The 20,610-nt window shown below is 43.9% G+C and overlaps 1 protein-coding gene across 2 annotated transcripts in view; it reads left to right on the forward strand.

Moving 5' to 3' along the window:
* The window catches only part of NCF4 (neutrophil cytosolic factor 4), a 267,387-nt gene that overhangs the window by 237,637 nt on the left and 9,140 nt on the right, over positions 1-20,610 (forward strand). Inside the window, exon 10 of one of the 2 annotated variants that reach the window (XM_069653000.1) lies at positions 18,905-19,906. The exons of the other annotated variant lie outside the window; for it this stretch is intronic. Within the exon in view, the coding sequence (XP_069509101.1) occupies positions 18,905-19,109 (205 nt within the window). The 3' untranslated portion in view covers positions 19,110-19,906. Of the gene's footprint in view, positions 1-18,904; positions 19,907-20,610 lie in introns of those variants that run through there. 2 annotated transcript variants of the gene reach the window in all.

Genomic DNA, 20,610 nt, shown 5'->3' on the forward strand with positions numbered 1-20,610 from the left:
ACTCTATTGTCCTCTTCTGCACTCTCAACTTCTTGGCCCCTTTTATCCAGCTATCTCCTTCTGATCACTCCCTCAATCATTTCACTGCCTCACTTGCTTCTTCTACTCGCCCTCCCCATTCTAACCCTAGCACTATATACAGATTGAAGAGTGACTGTTTGGCTACCTCTCTTTGCTTTGTTCAAGTCAGATCTTCCCTCAACATCTTCTCTCTGCCTCTCACCAGGGTCATCCAGTATGCTTTCCTGCGCTTCAACTCGGTACTGTCCTCCCTCTTCTAAAACCACTCTTCTTTGTGCTATTTAACTCCATTTTACTCTCAGTCAAGGTTCTCACCAGCGTACGCTGATGGATCTCTTTGCCACTTCTTACTCTTTTTATGAACAGCCCAGAAGTATCCTCATGAGTTAAGTACTGGTCTCTGACTTGGGGCCATCCTGCACTTCGCAAGTTCAAATCCTGTGGAAGGGGTGACTCCACCTTTCATCCTTCCAAGGTGCATACATTGGGCACCATTTAATTGGGTAGTAAACACGCCTATTATTACAGCACCAACAAGTGGGAATATAGCACAAAGCACTCTATAAGAACTCAAATTATTATTATTATTAGCCTGGACTCTGGCAAGTCCCTCAACTGTACCAAACTCATAACTCCTGCTCACTCCAATCCTTGGAATGTATTCAGGCCCTTACAGAGACTTGGAGGCAGAGAGGATGAACGTAGAGTCTGCTCACGCAAAGTGGAAGGGCAGCTGCACAGCCCATCATGGCACTCACCCTCCTACCTTGCAAACCCTACAGCAACCAAGGCTCCTAAATACCTCTTCTCCCCTCTTTCCCTGTCCTGCTCCAGGTGGATTCCAAGTTGTCCATCCCCTGCCTCGTCACTGTTTCCCTGTCACCCTTATCTCTTGTTTCTTTTCCTTTGCTTGACTCTTTGAGTGATTCAAAGGAATTTATCAACAGTGTTATTTCCCAATTCAGGCATGAAAGAGGCTGCTACCTGCATTGCATTGGTTAGATCGCAGTAGGGCAGTACTCTGGAGATTCTTGCGCAAAATCTAGCAATTTTTTTCAACTAAATAAAATACTGCAAAACAAACGCATTTTAAAACACCCCAATGCACCTTGTATATTATTAAGAGCGCTAAACAGTCATGTCTTGAAACACGTTTTAAATTGAAGCACCTTATTACAGAACTGTTTACATCTGTTACTGTAGCTCACTTGCAGGCTTCCCTAAAGACCCCATAGCATTGCTGTGAAGCCTTTGGGGTCCAAAACGTGCCAGAGGGAGTTAAAGAGTGGCGGGCGTGGCTGCTGCTGTCCGGTCGCATGTTACACAGCCTTAAATAGTGGGGAAATCCAGGGAAACCAGCCAACTAGGAAGGGGACCCAATCTAAACCCAAGAAGCACACAAACCGATACAAGCTTAACTATAGCCGACTAATTGGCAAATGGACATTTGGAAATCGGGACATAAGCGGCCCTTATGTTAGCTCGACTGCATTAAAATCACCAGAGAAACAATATGACACCTCCTCATATTATAAGGGACTGCATTCTTCGTAACTGGTAAGAGCATGGAGATCCTCCCAGATGGTCATGTGCAGCAACTAGCAGACATGCAAGGCCCAGAAGCAGGGGTGGACTGGGAACCAAAAGAGGCCCTGGAAATACATTTCAGACTGGGCCTATATGACACAGTTCCAGCAAGCCCACCCATTTCCCTATGAGAACACTGGGAAAAAATAGGTTACCACACAAAAGAGGCCCAGGGTGCAGTGGTCTACCAGGACATCTCCAGAGCTCCCTACAGGCTAGTCCACCCCTGCCCAGAAGAGTCAAAGAAGCAGTAGCGAACATAACAAGCAAGACTTCTTTCATGGGCTTTACCGGCCATTGAAGACGAAGGTGGTATTGCAAGGAGAACAGTGAATTACACAGAGGGTCCCAGGACCCTAGACCATGTGCTTGCTTATCTCCCTGTGCCACACTTGTTCTTCTTCACACTCTCAGCAGCCAGCTTTGCTGTCTGCTTCTCTTCTAACATTTCAGAAATACGAGCCACCTTGACTGAGCTCTTCTCTTTCCCTCCTTTTCCCTCCTTGTCTCATCTCATCCAATCCGACCTGCACTCTCTCCTCACTCACTTTTCATCCCTTCTCGAGGGTGTAGGTCTCTTCCAACGTCACTACTTACCTGGAGACAAACAATCTTTGTTATTGTCACAAATCCGGGTTTCTCTGCAGACACTTAATGGAAACAACACTCACCGACTTCTACAAGGTCCTTACTAGCACTTACCGCTCACATACTTCAACCATCATCATCCTTCCTGACCTTTCTTCTGCATTTAACAGAATCGATCATCCTCCTCTTGTTATGACCCTGTCTAACCTTGGCTTCCTTGCTTGAAAGGCCCGATATCCAGTGCACCTTTCCTTATCCACCTCCTGAAACATTGGCACCTCCCATGCACCATTGCCCATTCCAATGGGTGCCCCAGAAAGATTCATCCTTGTCCCCCTCCTCTTCATACTCCACATCCACTCTCAGTAAACTCACCTGCTTTGGCTTCTCATTCCTCCATTTTCATGAGTGCTCCGAAATCTTTTCCTTCCCACCCCTCATCTGTTAATATCCTCTTTCATCCCCAACTGTCTCTCCACAGTTCGCCACTGGATGGTGCTGTGGTGATTAATGCTTGACTCTTCTAGTATGAAGTGATCTTCCTCCTGGCCTCTACCCTATCACCCATTTCCTCCTATCAGACGCCTTTCCTAATGATGCCCTCACCCCATCCTGCAAGAGTTGCAACCTGGAGTCCTCTTTGACAGTGACCTCACATTACAGCAGTTCTTTGCTACAACTGCCCGTCTTAACCTCCTGAACATCTGCAAAATCTGCCTCCACCTCACCTATCATTCCGCTAAGATTTTCAATGCCACCTTAGTTCTCAGGAGGCTGGACTACTGCTCCAGCCTCCTCATGGGACTCCCACCACCCTCGTCCCCAGCCTGGCCCCCAGAAAGCTGGACTACTGCGCCAGCCTCCTCATGGAACCCCCAGCCTGGTCCTTAGGAGGCTGCACTGCTGCACCAGTTTATTCATGGGGCATCTGCCTCTACGCCTTTGCCCCTGTTAAAAAAGTACTGAACGTTTCAACCCATTCCCTGTACCACCTTCCACGATCCTTGTCCAGCCGTGCACACCGCCTCCATATGAGGTGGCTGTCCACGCAGAATCAATTTTCACTTTGTAGGTCTTCATCTGCTCTTTACTCCACCACTGGACTAGGTACCTGACCTCACCTGGCAGATCCTCCTGCTAATCCCACTTTTCTCTCTTCAATTCCTAGCCCACCTAAATCTCACCACCCCCATCGACCCACTTTGTGCTGCCTCCCGCCTTCACACTTTCACATTCTTAGACCACCAACATTGGATCGCCTTAAGAGCCTTGCCATGGTGGCAGCATTTTAGACCACTCTAAAATTCCATCCGTTATCAACAGAAGTATCTTGATCACACATGAACATGCTTCCACCCCCCTTGATTTGCAACCTAAGCCTCCACTTTGGCCATATGTAAATACTGTATGTTATCGACTGTAAGTTTAATGTATGTATTCTTTGCCCGTCTGTGTTGTCCCCTTGTTGTGTTCTCAGCACCACCTTTCATCAACTGGTTCATATATCATCCAAATTGATGAATGCTTATCTTTTGCAAAGCCCCCAGCAGGGGGATTGCTCCACCAACCATATCACCCACTGTACGGTGTTCCTGTGCAAAGCAGTATGTTCACTGTCAAAAGAATAAATACAAATTAATAAAAGGACAGGCAGGAAGCAATTTTGGAGCCTAAATGCAACCATGTAACTCATTGCTTCGGGCCAGAGTCCCACCCCCACCCATCGTATTGGCAACAACTATCTCCCCAGTTCATACTCTTTATCATGCCGAGGTAAATGTCCTTTACATACTTGATTCTTGATAGATCTTGTGCTCTGGCAGCAAGGGTCCTTTGCCGTAAGCTGAGGACGGGCCTGATCTTACTGGTAGGGCAAAGATAATGGAAGGACTTCTTTACTAGTGCTTGAATCGTGGTCCCGCGGTGAGTCTGCTGTCCAAAAGGATGCCAATGTTCTTGATTACTATTGAGATTCTTGAGCAGGTACCCATTACTGTAAGCCAACTTAGTGGGGTCTCTGGTGCTGCATTAGGTGTAATGATCCTGATTTCTGTTTTGTGTTGTTGAGTTTTTGGTTGTTTGTGGTCATCCATGTGCTCACTAGTGTACTGCAGTTGATGCAGTGTGTCATCTGCATAGTTGTATCAAGTGAGCACGGGTATTTGTACAAGCCTCAAAAGTGGGGATATGTAGATGTTGAAAAGGATGGTTGATTGGCTCAATCTTTGTGGCAGCCTGCATGAGAATTGAAACTGAAAGGGGTAAGTCGGGTGATGTGTGCTTTATCCGCGAGGAAGGACTTCATACATTGCAGTGTTGCATTGTCTAGTCCAACTTCCTCCATTCTCCTTAGTAAGGAAGCATAGTTGACTGTGCCAAAAGCTGCTGAAATGTCCAAGAGGGGTGAGGTGGTGTTAGTGTTTGCAATGATTTTGATGTTATCCCAGACAGATACACGTGCTGACTCTGTTTCTCTCGTTGGTCTGAATCCTTCTTGTTTGTGATCTAAGCTATTGCAGATCCACTCAGTGTTTCAGGATTTGCCTGTGTACTTCACTTTCTAGGTTTTGAGCTGTGTAAGCTACGTTAGAGATAGGTCAGTAATTAGAGGGATTGTATGGGTCTGTGGTGGTATTTTTGAGTAGTGTTTTCACATAAGACATCTTGAAGGAACATGGTGCAACTCCTGTTCAAGTGATGGAGTTCATTAGTTTACAAACATAGAGCACCCGGCTTTCTTTGGCGAGGATCTCTTTGTAGATGTCGAGGGGGCAAGAGTCAGCTTTGGAGCCTGCTTTGGTCCTTTAACCAGTTTTTTTTAAGACCACTTGCGTGATAGGGTCACATTAGTTGACCGTTGGGGTTGTGATTGGGTTATCATTGGGAATATTTACTCAATTCCATTAGACATTGCTGGATGCTATTAACTATTTTTGGAAGTGGATGGTGATGTCACTACAAAATTTCCAATGGGGCGGGGGTGATTTGTTCCCGTGGAGCGGGGGTGCCGTGGGGGCGGGAGTGATTTGTTCCCATGGGGTCGGGGTGATTTGTTCTCGTGTGGCAGGGGTGATTTGTTCCCATGGGGCAGAGGTGATTTGTTCCCATGGGGTGGGGGTGATTTGTTCCCGTGTGGCAGGGGTGATTTGTTCCCATGGGGCGGGGGTGATTCGTTCCTGTGGGGCGGGGGTGATTTGTTCCTATGGTGCGGGGGTGATTTGTTGCCTGATGTAGGGTTTCTCATTTCGTTGATGATTTTGAAAGAGTCTTTCTTTAGATGGATTAGGCCTCTGTGTAGTGATGTTTTGCTGGCCTTTAATATTGGCACGCAACTTGTATTGGATCTTTGAGGGGTAAACCACCTAGCTGCTGTCAAAGATAAATATGTAGAGAATCAACATGTGTGAAACTGTGTTAATACCCATCTTGACTTGTAAGCTCTCTAACATTTAGAGATGAAATAATCAGAGAAATCTGCATCTCATTGGAAAACAACAGGGATTTGGATAGTGATAAATAGAGCCCTGAAATGTTGCACCTGGACACAGAGCAAAATGTGCATCATTCATTTACACTATCTTGAAAAAACACTGATCTGTCACTATAATTTAGATTACATGTCACAACGCAAAGTTGAAATGCACACAGCAACAATATTCTCCCACAGCATAATGCACAGTTCTCATGTTTCAGCAGTGATGTTTTTTATCTTTGGATTCCTCGACTGGCAGTTTTTAATTTCTAATTTGAAAGATAGAAAAACTCCAAGTCCCAGTATTACAAGCAAAAAGCGTACTGGATGGTCTACACATGCATGGCAACAGGAAACATGAGCATTCTGCATAATGTAGATTACCCATTCCAGATAGTACAGTGGCACATCAATTACATTACAGAAATGGAGTGAAATGCTACGTGTCACTAACATTACTAGATATTTTCAGCATAAAATGACAGTGCACAAAACAAACTACATTTCCCAGAAACATTAGTATCTTAATTAGTTTCCTTCAGAACTTGAAAATTACCTCATATTCTGCCTTGCTCACCCCTCTTTCTTTAACGCAAGCATCCATAAGAGAGACCAAACCCTAGGACCTGGCATAATGAACAGTCCAACCAGGGGCCAACAACAGGAAATCCAAAGCGGTCCAACGTGAACAACGAAACATATCAAAGCACTGGCGAGATCAGCGTGTCAGCTGATGATGACGTCTTGGAGACAGTACCTAGAAAGAACGACAAATACTTGCAATCATGCAGGTGCAAAATCCTGCCATGCTTAAACAGATCCATGTGATAATGTTCCTGCAAAAATGTCACCATGCAAGAATGGTGCTGTATTTTTTGTGGAGACCTTATAGGAAAATGCGGGGGACACCTCTGCAAACCCTGACTTTTTTTTTAAAGGGAGCAGGGACACCTCCCGCAACCCTCGTTCCCATTTACCCCATATATTGTCCCCATATATAATGGCACCTATGCCGTTTCCCAGCGACTATATGTATGGAAACCTTATATACGTGGACAATATTACCTGATACCGTTTGAACTCAGGGCAACACAGTGTATCCGCAAATAGAGCCATATCATGTTTTGCCAATGAAGGGTGGGATAATACTCACTCTCAGCATGAAATAAAATATGTAAAAGTCACACTGTCTTGTAGGGAAAATCTACATCTTTTAGCAGAACACAGTGAATATTATGTTTGTTGAAAGCATACTCACCACTAACAAAGCCAGCTCCTCCATCAGCTTAAAACAGAATGACTCGAAGACTGAATCTCCGAACCAATCCGGTTGTACTATCAGCTAGCCTGGCTAAACCTTTGGATGTCATAGCACCTCTGTCAGAATGAGCAGCTGTAATGGACACATCAAAACCAGCTGATTCTATCACCCATCTCACTAATGTGTGCGCAGATACAGGTCTAAAGGGGCGCCGAAACCAACTGCTTAGTACCAATAAGACTATCCAATCTCATAACCATTTAATTTTCATTTAAACAACATACCACACATTGCACCAGGTCTTTTGTGAATGCTGGAGTGCCACCATTCTATTACCTGTCTAGAAAGAGTGACACCATCAGGGGAAAAGATCATCTGCGAAAAGCATAGCACTTTCACATCTGAAACTCTCTTGCAAAATATTAAACACAGCTGCTTGGACAACTTGTGTGACAAAAGTCTTGAGCGAGAAGCTCGACTACTCCCTCAGGTCTCAATCAAAACCTGCAACACATTTGACAATTCACAAGGTGTTATCACTTCTCCCCAGGGGGGAGCCTTTTCCCAGGAGGCTATGGATGTGCGTCTGCTACCCATTAGTCCCCCTAGGGGTGGTTTAATATGGGAAAACCTCATGGGGACGGACTACCCCTCTGACGACAAGGATTATCACCTAAGGTACATCCCGTTGAGCCATGTTATTCCCCAACATTCCCTATCCCCCCCTTACTGAGCTATTTTAACAAGAGTAAACCTGTGTATTTTAGTAGCATTGAATATGGCCAGAACAGAACATACTGATACGAGGAAGAATACAACCACCATGAAGAATAACCAACTCTTACTGCCATGAGGTGGCGCACTGGAAGAATGAGGAATTATCTCGGAGGTGTTGATGGTGCGCAAGGGTAGAGTCCCAAAGATAAAAATGAAAGAGAAGATGGACTAAGGTCTATCTGATCGTGGGAAAGCCAGGAGCCTGGGAATTTAGAACTTCGAGTGAGGGCTGCAAGGAAGGCTGTGCAGAGGACATCGGTGGAGCAGACCCAACTGCGAGGCCGAATGGAAGAAGCAGTGGCATGATCGCAACAGGGTGGACGGTTGGCTCCAAGAGCAAAGCCCAAAACCTTAAGGAGCAGAGGACTGCAGAGGTGCACCAGGACTGTTGAAGCAGGACGGGAAGAGCAGAGGAAGCCTCCGGCAAGGAACCCCGTCCGAGGAAGGACCGGTGATGTGCTGCATCCCACAAGAAGGTAAAGGGAGGCACAGGAGACCCGGTAGGAATTCGGGGGAGAGGAGAGAGGGACACAACATAATGTTCCCCACCCCGTGACAGCTATAGGGCTATTGGGGAACAGAACTGAATAGAGTACATCAGGGGGGATCTCCCTCATCTCAGACGTAGCAAAGCAGTTACTGGACACCAGAAGAGTGAACCAATCATCTGAGGAGAACTTCCTTTTCGCAGTGGCAGTAATAAGTCCACTGACTACCAGAGAAGGGTCTGGGACTCTAACAACAGTGAACCAAGAATCCAAGGAATCCAAGGAGAACTTGCTCAGCAAAGATAAGTCCATTGACCAGCAGAGACAGGGTTTGGACTTAGTTAATATCAAGAGAGAGTGGCAAAATATACATCAAGTTGAAAGACCCATATAAGAGCTTTTCAAATACCAGGAGAAGGGAGTCATTCTCCTGGACACGACACAAAAGCCCTGGTAACACCAGCAACATCAAAATATGTAAATATCTAATACTTTGTAACAGCTACAAATTATACCCATGCAACTGTAAATAATACTATGTAAATGTCTAACAATGTAAAAATATGTCCTGTGTAACCATGTAATATGCAACTGTAAGAAATGTGCTCAGATGCCTCAGGGCTCAAGCGCTATATAAATAAATACAATACAATACAAGAGATGCCACGGGAAGGGAGTAAATCCCCATGCCTTATTGTGAACTGCACAAACCAGTACCACCAGGGGAAGGGAGTCATCCCCCCTGGCCTTATTGTTAACTCTACAAACCAGTATCACCAGGGGAAGGGAGTCATTCCCCTGGCATTATTGTGAACTGTACAAATCCGTACCAGGAGAAGGGAGTCATTCTCCTGGTACAGTACATGAAAGTCTGCAAAGATTGTGTGGGACCCGCAAGCCAGGGCAAGGGAGTCATTTCCCCTGGCAGCCTTTTTGCAAGAGAACATTCTGTTGAACACCGCATGAATTTCAGGAGAAGGGAGTCATTCTCCTGGAGAAGGAACTCTCTGTTGTATTCGTCTTTAATTGTAGTGTAAGGGATAGAAGTAGGTTGTGCCACAGGATGGTGGAGTTTGATTTTGACAGACATTCTGATGGATCCTTTAGTATTAATTTGAGTCAGGGAAACACCTCTTAGATGATAGGGATTGTGAGGGTTATTTTATTTATTAAACCACCACCATGCCATTTGTGTGTCAGCTTCCTACTTCGACACCCTTACACAAAGCATTTATGACCAATGAGGAAGAACAGCATGAAACAAATATCAATACAATTATCAAACAACTCACTTTAATTTAAAAGAAGCAGAGTGGGTGCTGGCATCGCAAGCAAGCTCCAAAAGTCTATGTCTTGATGGCATCACTATACAAATCCTTAAATGCATGCCTACTCTGTGGTGCCAGCTGCTTATAATAGCATTTAACAACATGCACATTTGTGGATACATACCTGGAAACTGAATTGAAGGCACAATTGTGCCAATATGTAAAAAGGGGCAAGATCAGTTTCCAATTCTTGTTGACCAATTTCACTTATTAGTGGTACAGCTAAGGTATTCAGAAAAATCATATATGCTAGACTTAATGACCGGCATCATGAAATGATGTCTTATCAGAAATTCAACTAGGTTTCCGTGAGGAACTGGAAACCAACCTTCAAGGTCTGAACCTATTTTCATATGTGTGCCAGGCATGTTCTGGACAGGGGACACCAATTTATCTGGCCTACATGGACCTCTCATCTACATTTGATTTAAGTAAATAGAGAGGGCCTTTGACTAAGACTTTATGATATGGGTGTACCTAGAAATATTTAGGTGATAGCAAATGCATTACATTTTGACCATACAAAAACGAACGTGCGATATGGCCCCAGTGGGAAGCTCTCAGAGAATTTCAAGATGGTTGAGCAGGTGAGCCAAGAGTGTGTCTTTGCGCTGGTGCTATTTAGTTCATAAATAACCCACACTTCCTGTATCCTGCTGCCCCATTTTCACAGCCCACCCTCTCTAGTGAATGGTGCTCTTTCCCAGACCAGTCCAGTCTTGCTATACCCAACATAGAGTGTTGAGCTGCAACAAAATGTATAGCATGGTCCTTAAGCCCTGCCCACTTCTTTGGCGTGGCTTCACTCAATACAATGGCAATGCCAGCCCAGGATGGGCAATGCTCGAGTTTGTGTTTGGGCTTTGAAGGTTAAGGTGCATGATTCCTCGGGGATAAGGTTTGATTTGGTAGTACCTGGTGGTCTAGGGGGTCAATTTGCTTGTGCAAGGGTCTGTCAGTGTTTTTAGGCAGCACCACACTATCTCACTGAGAACTGTGCAGGCTCACAGCATTCTCTGTTGGCACTCTCGCACTCCTGTTCATCGTGCGGCTCGATTTTGATGCCACTCCTCTCTCCAGCCCCGGGTCTTTTCATTGTAGCGCCGGATAGAAGCTCAGGGCCTACAACCAAAAAGCTAGCTAGCCCCGAGTCCCGACAGTCCCAACACCAGCGTAGCCCCAGATGTTTTCCAGATCTAGCAACACTGCCATATTGCAGGCCTTGTCACATTAGTCAAATGGAAATTACATTATAACGATGTCAACTGCAAGCATTCCGACTGTGATGGAAAACTGGGAGATGGGAACTAAGTTTGTATCCAGTATTGAAAGAACGAGGTTTCAGGCAGTGTAGTACGCCTTTCTTTAATAGATGCTATCAGCATATGTACAGACCTGTTTTGCAATGGCACACTTCTTAATAACCCTTTACGTATACATTTTATGTTTGTGCTCTGGTCGTTTTTATATTTGTGTGCATTGTTTTTTTATATGATTTTTGCAACCACATTTTTATATTTGATTCTAGTAATTTTGATTTTATGTGATTATTTAAATACTAAACATATATTTAATGTGTTATTGAATGGTATATTTCATGTTAAATGATTTTTAGGAACTTTTATGGAGCTCAGTCTCCGAAAAAAAGTCTGAAATTGCTGTCAAACAAACCTCTTCCACCTTGCATGCCTCACCATCCTCTGACAAGAGGCCAAAGCTTTGAGAACCGCTACTACAGCCGCTGAAGCAGGATTACAACATTGTGTCTCCAGGCTGCACATGCAGCCTCATAACTAGTCGTGGTCGAGGGGGTCCACAAGTCCCTAATGACACTCAAAGCTGATGATGAAAGACATGCCACATTCCATCGAGGCCCCAATAATTCAGAGCCACCGGACTAGGCACCCTTTGAGAACCAGCAGGTTATTGCACCCTGCTTGATCCCTGAGAAGACTTGTGTTCATGGGAAGTGGGATTGGAAAATCCAAGGAAAGTTCAAGGAGAACCAGAAACCAGGCTTCTGCAAAGGCATCAACAGAATTAAGGACGCCCTCTCTTTCCTCACTCTGGCCACAAACCTCACAATCAAGATAAAGGAGAAATACATACACCTACCGCAGGTCCCAAGTTTGAAGAAAAGTGTGCACTGACTGCCTCAAATGGGTCTGAACCACAACAGTAGAGCGTAGGCAAATGAGTGGTGAGTAGGATGGACCAACAGCTCGATTTGCAGGGGACGCCAAGCCTCTAGTGATCTCTAGACTACTGGAGATTGTAACCTCCAATTGCTGAGATATTTGAGGCACAGCCATGACCCGGAAGAAATCACCCCCCGGGTAATGTTGTCCTCATCCCCAGACAATAATGCCAGGCATGTTTGGCTAGCTCGGCTAGGAGTCTAAATCTAGCGCTGCCTGTGTGGTCGATGTACCAAACTGACAAAATCTTGTCCCTTTTGAGAATGACCCAGGCCTTCAGAAGGTCTCCTACCATAGCTCTGATTACACATAAACCACCAAGGAGCTCTTGGCAATTGACACAGAGTCCCAGCTCCACCAGAGGCCACTTTCTGCCTGTGGACCCATCAGCACATGTGGCTCTCCAACTTGATCTGCCGACATCTGTCTCGATGATGATGTCTGGAGTGGAACCAAAAATATCATGTCTCTTCCAGGCGCCCATATGCTCTAACCACCAATGAAGCTCAGTTAGGGCTTCCAAATTAAGAGGGAACAAATCTGTGCACATAAGAACCCTGCCACGGTGACAGATATTCAACCTCTGGAGGGCCCTGTAATGCAGACTACCGGGAAAATGGTCTACTTAATTCCCTTTACTTTTCAAGTGGGTACTTGCATGTTTTTGGACCCCTAAATATTGTGTAGGGCAGAGGTTGCCAAATGGTCAATCGCGAACTACCAGTAGCTCGCCTGAGCCTCTTCAGTCGCCCGCGCTGGTGTGTTTTGCTGCTACCGTCCGTGTTCAGGATGCAAACCCTGGTCGTCCTGCTTGCAGGCGGGGAGCTTGGCTGCCGTGCCATGTGGAGCTGCTTGTAAATCCACTGACAGATGTCAGTATCACGTTCTGTCTCTGGGGCTGCCTGTAGTACCACAGATGGCCTTGTGCGCCCCTACGACACTGTCTTGCTTGAACATCTTTTTCATTGTACCTCATTACACTGTCATGAAGCACTTGAAATGTGTGCTTCATGAATGCATGTTGCATACTTATAACAGTTGATTGTGGTCTCTAAATCCTGGCCTTATTCTGAAGTAACAATTACGCAAGCGTGGCTGCCTGCCGTAGGACACGCAAAATGACCCGAACAGACATTAGACACAACCAGCTAAAATCAAAATAATTGCAAATTAATGCCAGGGTGCAGTGTACCCATTATATGAAAGTGTAACAAACAAATGACAGAAAGGGATTGCAAAACGAGGGTAAGTGGACCAAGAGCTAAGAAAATAAATATAAAGTTTCATGATTGTTATGTTAGCATGGACTGGAAAGCATAAACGAGTCTCTCCCACTGTGGGAGTGGCCTGCAGCCTCAAAGTGATTTCTTTTGAATTTGCACACAATCTTTCCGTTTTATCTTGAATAAATGCGAGAGGTTACAGTGAAAGGAGGGAAGCTCATTAACATTCCAGTCATCTATTATGTGCACTGTTCCAAGTGCCTGAGGAACAGGTGGGTTTCCATGTGTTTATTTGCGCCCATTTCCCACCCGACCATTCACTTTTCTGCAAACATTAAGGGCAAATGGCCAGTGGTGGTTGGCCAGGGGATGGATTTGGCTGGTTGCTTGCGTATATTCAGGGCGGAGGTGGGGATATTTCTGCCCCTGTAGTTAAAATCAAAAGTTAGAACCCATGAACTCACAGTATAATTTCCTAAAAACTTCTGCCAGGACAACAGAAGCATTTATTTATGATTAACCAGTTTGACAAGCATATAAAATCTTTATAAATATAACCTGTGCTAAAACACAAAGAGGCACACAAATAACAGAGTATGTGTGGTGTCTGACAAAAAAACATTTCAAAGAAAACTAGTGAACGCAAGCAGCAGTTTTCAGTTTGGAAATCACTTGTTTTTTTAATGGAAGTGTGAAATGCACATTTGGAAAACAATAGTGTGTCCAGCATGTAGAAAGCCTGCATAAAACGCGAAGGAAGGGGCACAAAAATTACAGGATATTTGCGTGGTAGTCCAACAAATATCTGTCTTTTTATGAGACAGCTACTAATAAATAATAATGCAACAAAGAGGTTTTTGAAGTTCTTAATATAATCGTGAATGCATATGTTATTCCATCTATTTATAGAGGGGAAATAATCGGGCCAAAGAAATATTGGTAAAAATGTGGAGGTTTATAAACATACCCACCGCGATATCGCCTGCTAGTAGCTCTCCACTGTTGGCCTCCACTACAAGTAGCTCTAGCTAACGTAAAGGTTGGAGACCCCTGAGTCTAGGGCATTCCATTTGAGCTGGGTTCTCACCTCGAGTGATCTGCAAAACGAAAAAACATGTAGTCTTTCACACACAAAGAAGGAATCCACTCTGATGACCCTGGATGTTGAATGCAGTCTGGGTCAAACTTGCCCATGGTACTGCCTGTTTTCACTGAGAGGAAAGGTGGCTCAGGATCCAAGGCACACAACCCTCTTGTGATTCAGCATCACATCTTAAGCTGACTCTTGGTTCAGCAAGACCTAACCCTCCCCTTTGGAAGAGCTAGGGCGAAGCATGTCTTGTTACTTCCCCCAGGACTAAGGGTAGGAGGCTGGGCCCTATTCCTTGAACTTTATTGGGTAACTTGAGACCATCAAAGGGGGCCTCTGGAAAGTTCCCCATCTGTTCCTGGTGGTAGAAGAGGCGTGTCTTTCGCAGGTTTGGGGATCTGACTCTTAAAGGCCCCCGTGGGGCCTGTCTGTCTGCGCTGGCCGCTCACTCAGACCCAAGCATGGGGGCTGAGTAAAAGCTCTGCTAAGTCCAGGAATATCACAATTACATTGAATCTCCATAGACTCTATTCCCACATGCACAGACTCGCACAAAGTCTCAGCAACTGCCTGACACACTGTCTTGTCCACAGATTTGTCGAGGCCACATTTAAATCGAAATGCCATGGAACCACGAGAAAACATCTGCTCATATATGGGGCAGTCATTTTCCCCCTATTGGTATTCTTAATGCGCCTCTCTTTTTTTATTGGAAGAATCCGGTCAATGACCATCTTAGTCCTAGCCAGACTATTTCTAACTGGACATGGGCCAATAGTGGAATTAAATACCCAAGAGATTCAGCAAAACAGACTGCAAGGGGCCCTGAGCTAGAGGTGGGGAAGATGCAGTAAATAAGCACGGCTACTGGTGGAGATTTGTGAAGTGCAGCAAAAAGACTTCCGTCGCCCAGTGCCGGGTGAATAAAGCCATAGACTATTGCCAAAATGCCTGAAAAGCGCCACCTCGCCCCACAGACTTCAGACCCAGGGCAGAGTGTCTGCACCACTGGGGGAAAAAGGTATGAGCGCACAGATTCGGGTCCCTGCATTTTCACAGTGCAATTTATCGCGAGACATCCTAGTACAGACCGTTGAAACGTAACAACTGGCTTCAGGTCAACAGAAAACGAAGGGCTTAGGGGAGACTGGTGCATCTGCTTGAGGTTTCAGCAAAATAAAGGGACTCATCATTTGTGTCGGCCCATAGTCCTTCACTCTCTCTCTGCAGCTTCTTTGGCAGTAAGTAAAGAGTCACTCACAGTCCTTGGGGTTTTAAATGCAGTGGACTTCTTTCTGGGATTCTTGGTCTTTGTCAAGATGTTGCAGGTCTGCTTTTCATTCTGGTTCATTCTGGCGCCTGGCTAAATGCCTGCATCCTTGAGGCACCTAGCAATAATTGCCTCTATCTAGGGGTTGTTAGGGTTAACTCCTTCACGGGTAGCTAGAGTCTCCCCAAAACTCTGACACTGGGCCAGCCCTCTTTCTTCTTCCCCTATGCTCTCTCTTCACTCCTACTTTCCTTCGCTATATCATTCACTCCTCTCTATCTCACCCTTCCTTACCTTCTCACCAACTTGTTTAGCTCTAGTCTGGCCTCTCCTTCTCTCTTCGCCATAGCTCCTCCACTTTTCCTTACTTCTTCTCTTCAAATACTCTCTCCTTTTCTCCTCTATATAATGCTTCTTTGTCCCTTTAACCCTGTGTTTCCTAACCATGGGCCTCATTACGAGTCCGGCGGTCAGAAATAAACCTAATTAAGATCGCAGTATTTCTGGGAAATGTAGTTTTAATGTTCCCTTGCTGTGAATAGCATGTAGAAAAGCGTATTAAGTATAATGCTCTCCTCTGTGTCTTGCCACCAATTGTAGTAATTCATTCACTAGAATATATCACTACGTCTAAAGCTCAAAGATGCCATACACAAGGAAAAGGGGCACTGAACAGAGAGTTTATGGTAGATCTGACATACACACACACGCACATGCACACGTAACAATAATATTGCCATTGTGCCCTATGTTCCAAGATGGCACTAATGAAAATACTGCTTTAGTTAAGATGAAGTGGCCCAACGAAAGCCAATCTCTTCATCACAGAAAGGTTGGTTGTTGTGCAATGGACAGGCTTGTTATACTACTTTTTAACTGCATTGTAATGTAGCAGAAAAGTGGTTAAGCGATGATCAATCAAGCAGCACGGAATCAAAAGAAGCTCATTCGATTAGTCTGCACAAATTACAAAGTTGCACTAGCTTCTACAAAATGTCTGACACTCTAACAAACCATCATGATCTACTATTTCTGCATCTGATTGACACCTGGGCAAAGCTCTGCATACTTCTGCAGGAGCTGGGATTAGAAGAGGTCCATGATTTTCAAGTGGTGTTGCCAACATTGAGCAATCACATATGTTTGTGATGTGCAGTATAACAGTGGTCACTATTATTATCGATGAAGCAACACCATAGCGGGTTTAACCATGAGTGAGACATTTTTGAGGAGCGAACCCAGACAACTAAATCACTCATAAGGGCTAAACATTTTGAATTTTTTAGGGACTGAGTAGTTTGGGTACGATGAGATTGAATGAACTGCCCAGGATCACAAACTTTGATTGAGAGATTAAACTGGGATTTACAATTTCTGCACTTGACCAGTTCTTGTATCAATTCCAAGTGCAATTATTTGCAAATGTCGGACTTTCATCAACTAAAAGAATACTCTGTTTTGTACACCTGATCTGGAAAATACACAATTCACATAATAGACCAACATGGCAATATTTAAGACAAAAACAACTTGGCAACTGCACACAATACAATATAATGACAGATTTTATTTATGTGGTGTAAATAATGGGTGCTGTCTCCTTTGACTATCAAACGAAGTTCCTGATAATTCATTTTAGACAAATTAATGATGATATTCATTCAAATGTGTTACATTTTCTTTCCAAAACCCTTTCTTTATATACTCTTAAAACATGTATGATAAATATTATGTCATATAGTTGACATAATCACTCTAGAAAACCTTAATATACTGAATGATGATGTGAATACAAAGTTGTAACACAAACCCAAAGCTAGACATATCAGAATATACATACAAAATAACATTACGACACAAACTCACATACATTCCATCCACACAAAACACATATCTCCATACACATAACCTCAGACAAAAGGTCAGGTTTCAATCCAGACGTGTGTCAATGGGGCAATTTCAATCTTTTACATTATTTGCAATGTGAAGTGTAATTATTATGCTCATTCACGGTGTGGTTAGTTAAAAGAGACATCTTTTGAAAAATACATCTCGCTATCACTTGCAACTTAAGAATGTAAGTACCGGCCATAGGAGCCTCTAATTTTAGATGAAGACCATGGGGGACTTCCAAGATGGCGACAATAAATGCCACGTTCTTTACAAAACTAGTGCGGTCTAGATGTTAGGTACACAAGTGTGTGCTAAACACACATTATCAGCGGGCTAAGCGCCAGTTGGCAGACAAGGATGAGACTACAGGGCACATCCGGGGCAGCCAAACGAGTGACCCTGACAATAATTGGTAAATTGCTAAATTGATTAGAGGGTAATGTAGCTAGTGGCATTCATTTCATCCATAGGTATTGGAATTAGAAAACAGAAACTTGTTTTACATTTATTGTGGATTGGTTTATATTAAACCTTTTACAAATACAAAAAAAAAGTACATATAAAATTCTAACAATCCATGAAAAAGAGGAAACTATATACACAAACGATCAAATCAATTCATACTATGAATAGAAAACAGAAACATTGGTGCAGCAAACATACTGCTGAAAGTCGTCTACTTTTGAAATATATTGCAAGGAACCTTTAGAAACAATTATTCTAACATATATGTTTACATGATGTGGTTCATCTAGTGTAAAACAAAACAATTCTATCAGTTTGTTGTAGCATGTTTGCATTGAGATAAGGTGGCGTCGAGCATCTTGGGCCAGAAAGAGAAAATGAAACAATCTCTTCTTGAATTCCTATTTAAGCGGGTACATTGACAGGCATTTTTTCCAAAAATTGATGATTTAGTAATTAGCACAAATTATTTAAAAATTAGCCCATTTGTTTTTATTTGTTGTAGTTAAGATCTATTGAAATTGTGCATATACCATGTAAGCTGTCCTGAAGAAGGGCTAGTCTCTAAAATTAGAGGCTCCTATGGCCGGTACTTAAATTCTTAAGTTCCAAGTGATAGCGAGATGTATTTTTCAAAAGATGTCTCTTTCAACTAACCACACCGTGAATGAGCATAATAATGACACCTCACATTGCAAATAATGTAAAAGATTGAAATTGCCCCGTTGACACACGTCTGGATTGATACCGGACCTTTTGTCTGAGGTTATGGGTATGGGGATATGTGTTTTGTGTGGATGGAATTTATGTGAGTTTGTGTCATAATGTTATTTTGTATGTATATTCTGATATGTCTAGCTTGGGGCTGTGTTACAACTTTGTATTTACATCATCATTCAGTATATTAAGGTTTTCTAGAGTAGTTATGTTAATAACAGTGCCGGTGCTTCTGTGAAACTATGCGGGTGCCTGCCGTTCCACCGATCAGGTCTGACCCAGGGGGGCGGGACGGCAACCGCCTGCAGTCGTACTGTGCCTGTCCGGTAACAACACTGCTGGCAGGCTTACCGGTACCGTTGATACCGGACCGCCACAATCATAATGAGGCCCAATGTGTCTGAGGTCGTTTTTTAGGTGATGATTGCTTTGTGATTTTGTAATTCGCCTTTTAACACTTTTTCCTTTTTTTCCCTTTTTCTTTCTTCTTTTCTTGTAAACTGATTCATTTTTATGTATTGAAAAGGGTTGATTTACCAACCAAGACACACAAAAAAACTAAACCAAATTTGGTTCCTCCCATGGATTGCTGGCATCGGTGTTCTGACACAGACTTTGAAGGAGGGAAACCAGGGACTAAGAGTGCCAGAATCTCCATGAATGTAATATATAATTATTCCCAGCCTCCTCCCTCCATCTCCACCTCCCCCTCCTCTTCTGCTTCAACCTGAGCACTCCATGCCCAGCCATCTCTCCCATTTACCCTACTGCACATCACCTGTGTCTGTCCACTGCACCATTGTTTGTTGCCTTTTTATTTATTATTTTATTATTATTTTAGTTTTTTCCTTCTCGCTCCGCACTCTCCTTTTGTTCCCCCTTCCATGCACTTCTCCCCCTTCTCCCTCTACCCTGCACTTGTGCGTTCTCAATGTCACTGGGCCTAGTAAGATCGTTGTTTTTGTTCTACCCTGTTCCCCTTCCCTTGCCTTGTCGCGCTCTGAAACACTTGTGTATGAGCGCGATAGAAATAAAATATCAATCAAACAATCCTTGCTGCTTCCAAATTCATGCTTTTCCCTCGTTTCTCATGCTCAAAAAGATAGAGCTAGCTTTTCAGCAACAGCACACTTGATTTGTATTTTTGGCTATTAGGTGGCTCATATGAGCAGCCGAATCTATTGCAATGGAATGCAGCTAGGAGGGAGAAGGCTTGTAAGGAGGCACACACAGCTTGGGGGGTGTTGTTTGGTTATTTACCCACCCATTCAGGGACATCATTTAGGGGTCACCAGAGGTCGCAACTGCGACCTCTGAGGTCTCCCTTGCGACCTCTAAAAAAAGAAACCAAAAAAATATTTTTTTTCTTTTTCTTTTTGTAATGCAAGCTCCTGGGTTGTGACCAGCACCATGTGGCTCTTTACCTCTGAAGGGGCTGGCTTTCTTGTTCAGGCCACTTAAAAGAAAGAAGAATAAGAACAGGAGTGCCACAAGTTTAACACTTGCAGCACTGACCATAAATAAGAAAGAACAGGAATACCAAATAAAGTGTCTTTCTTGAATTCTATACAATAAATGCTAGACTCATTAAAGATTTATTTCAGGCATACGTCAGGGGGTGAGTCACTGATTTAGTCTGTTCTTAAACACCCCAACTCAGCCTTTCATCCTTCTGAGGTCGATAAATGAGTACCAACACAGGATGGGTAATATTGGGTGTATATTTTTTCTATATAATGCGGTTAGCCGTAAGTCCTATATAATAACACATCATTACCATTTGGTCACAGACGTCTGCTTGCATTCACAGTAATTTGGTAATGTGGGCCTATACACAATGATCTAACGAAACATATGGCGATCCATTCTTGTATGAAATGTACATCACATTATAGTGATAACGTAACCATATTTTTCATAGTGTACAATGCTATGTGATGCCTACTTCCTATTTTGTCAATGGGTGAAAGGTCGTGTTCCATCATTTCCCGCTATATCACGTCAGGGTGGGGTCAAATGACATTACTTCCAGTGATGTCATCAGGGGTCAAAGGTCGTGAGATGTCACTTCCACCACCCCTGGCATTTTGGTGAAATGCTGTCCCTGCACCCATTGCCTGCTAACGACCATGATGCTTCCTAGGGTACCTGCCACTAGGACCTCTCTACGTTAGCTTTAGCAAGCAGTAAGATCAAACCTTGTCCTGGAAGTGCCTGCCAGTGCTACTTCAA

The sequence above is a fragment of the Ambystoma mexicanum genome, chromosome 3q, assembly GCF_040938575.1.
Source record: "Ambystoma mexicanum isolate Mex_15411 chromosome 3q, UKY_AmexF1_1, whole genome shotgun sequence".
In the NCBI taxonomy this organism is placed as follows: Eukaryota; Metazoa; Chordata; class Amphibia; order Caudata; family Ambystomatidae; genus Ambystoma; species Ambystoma mexicanum.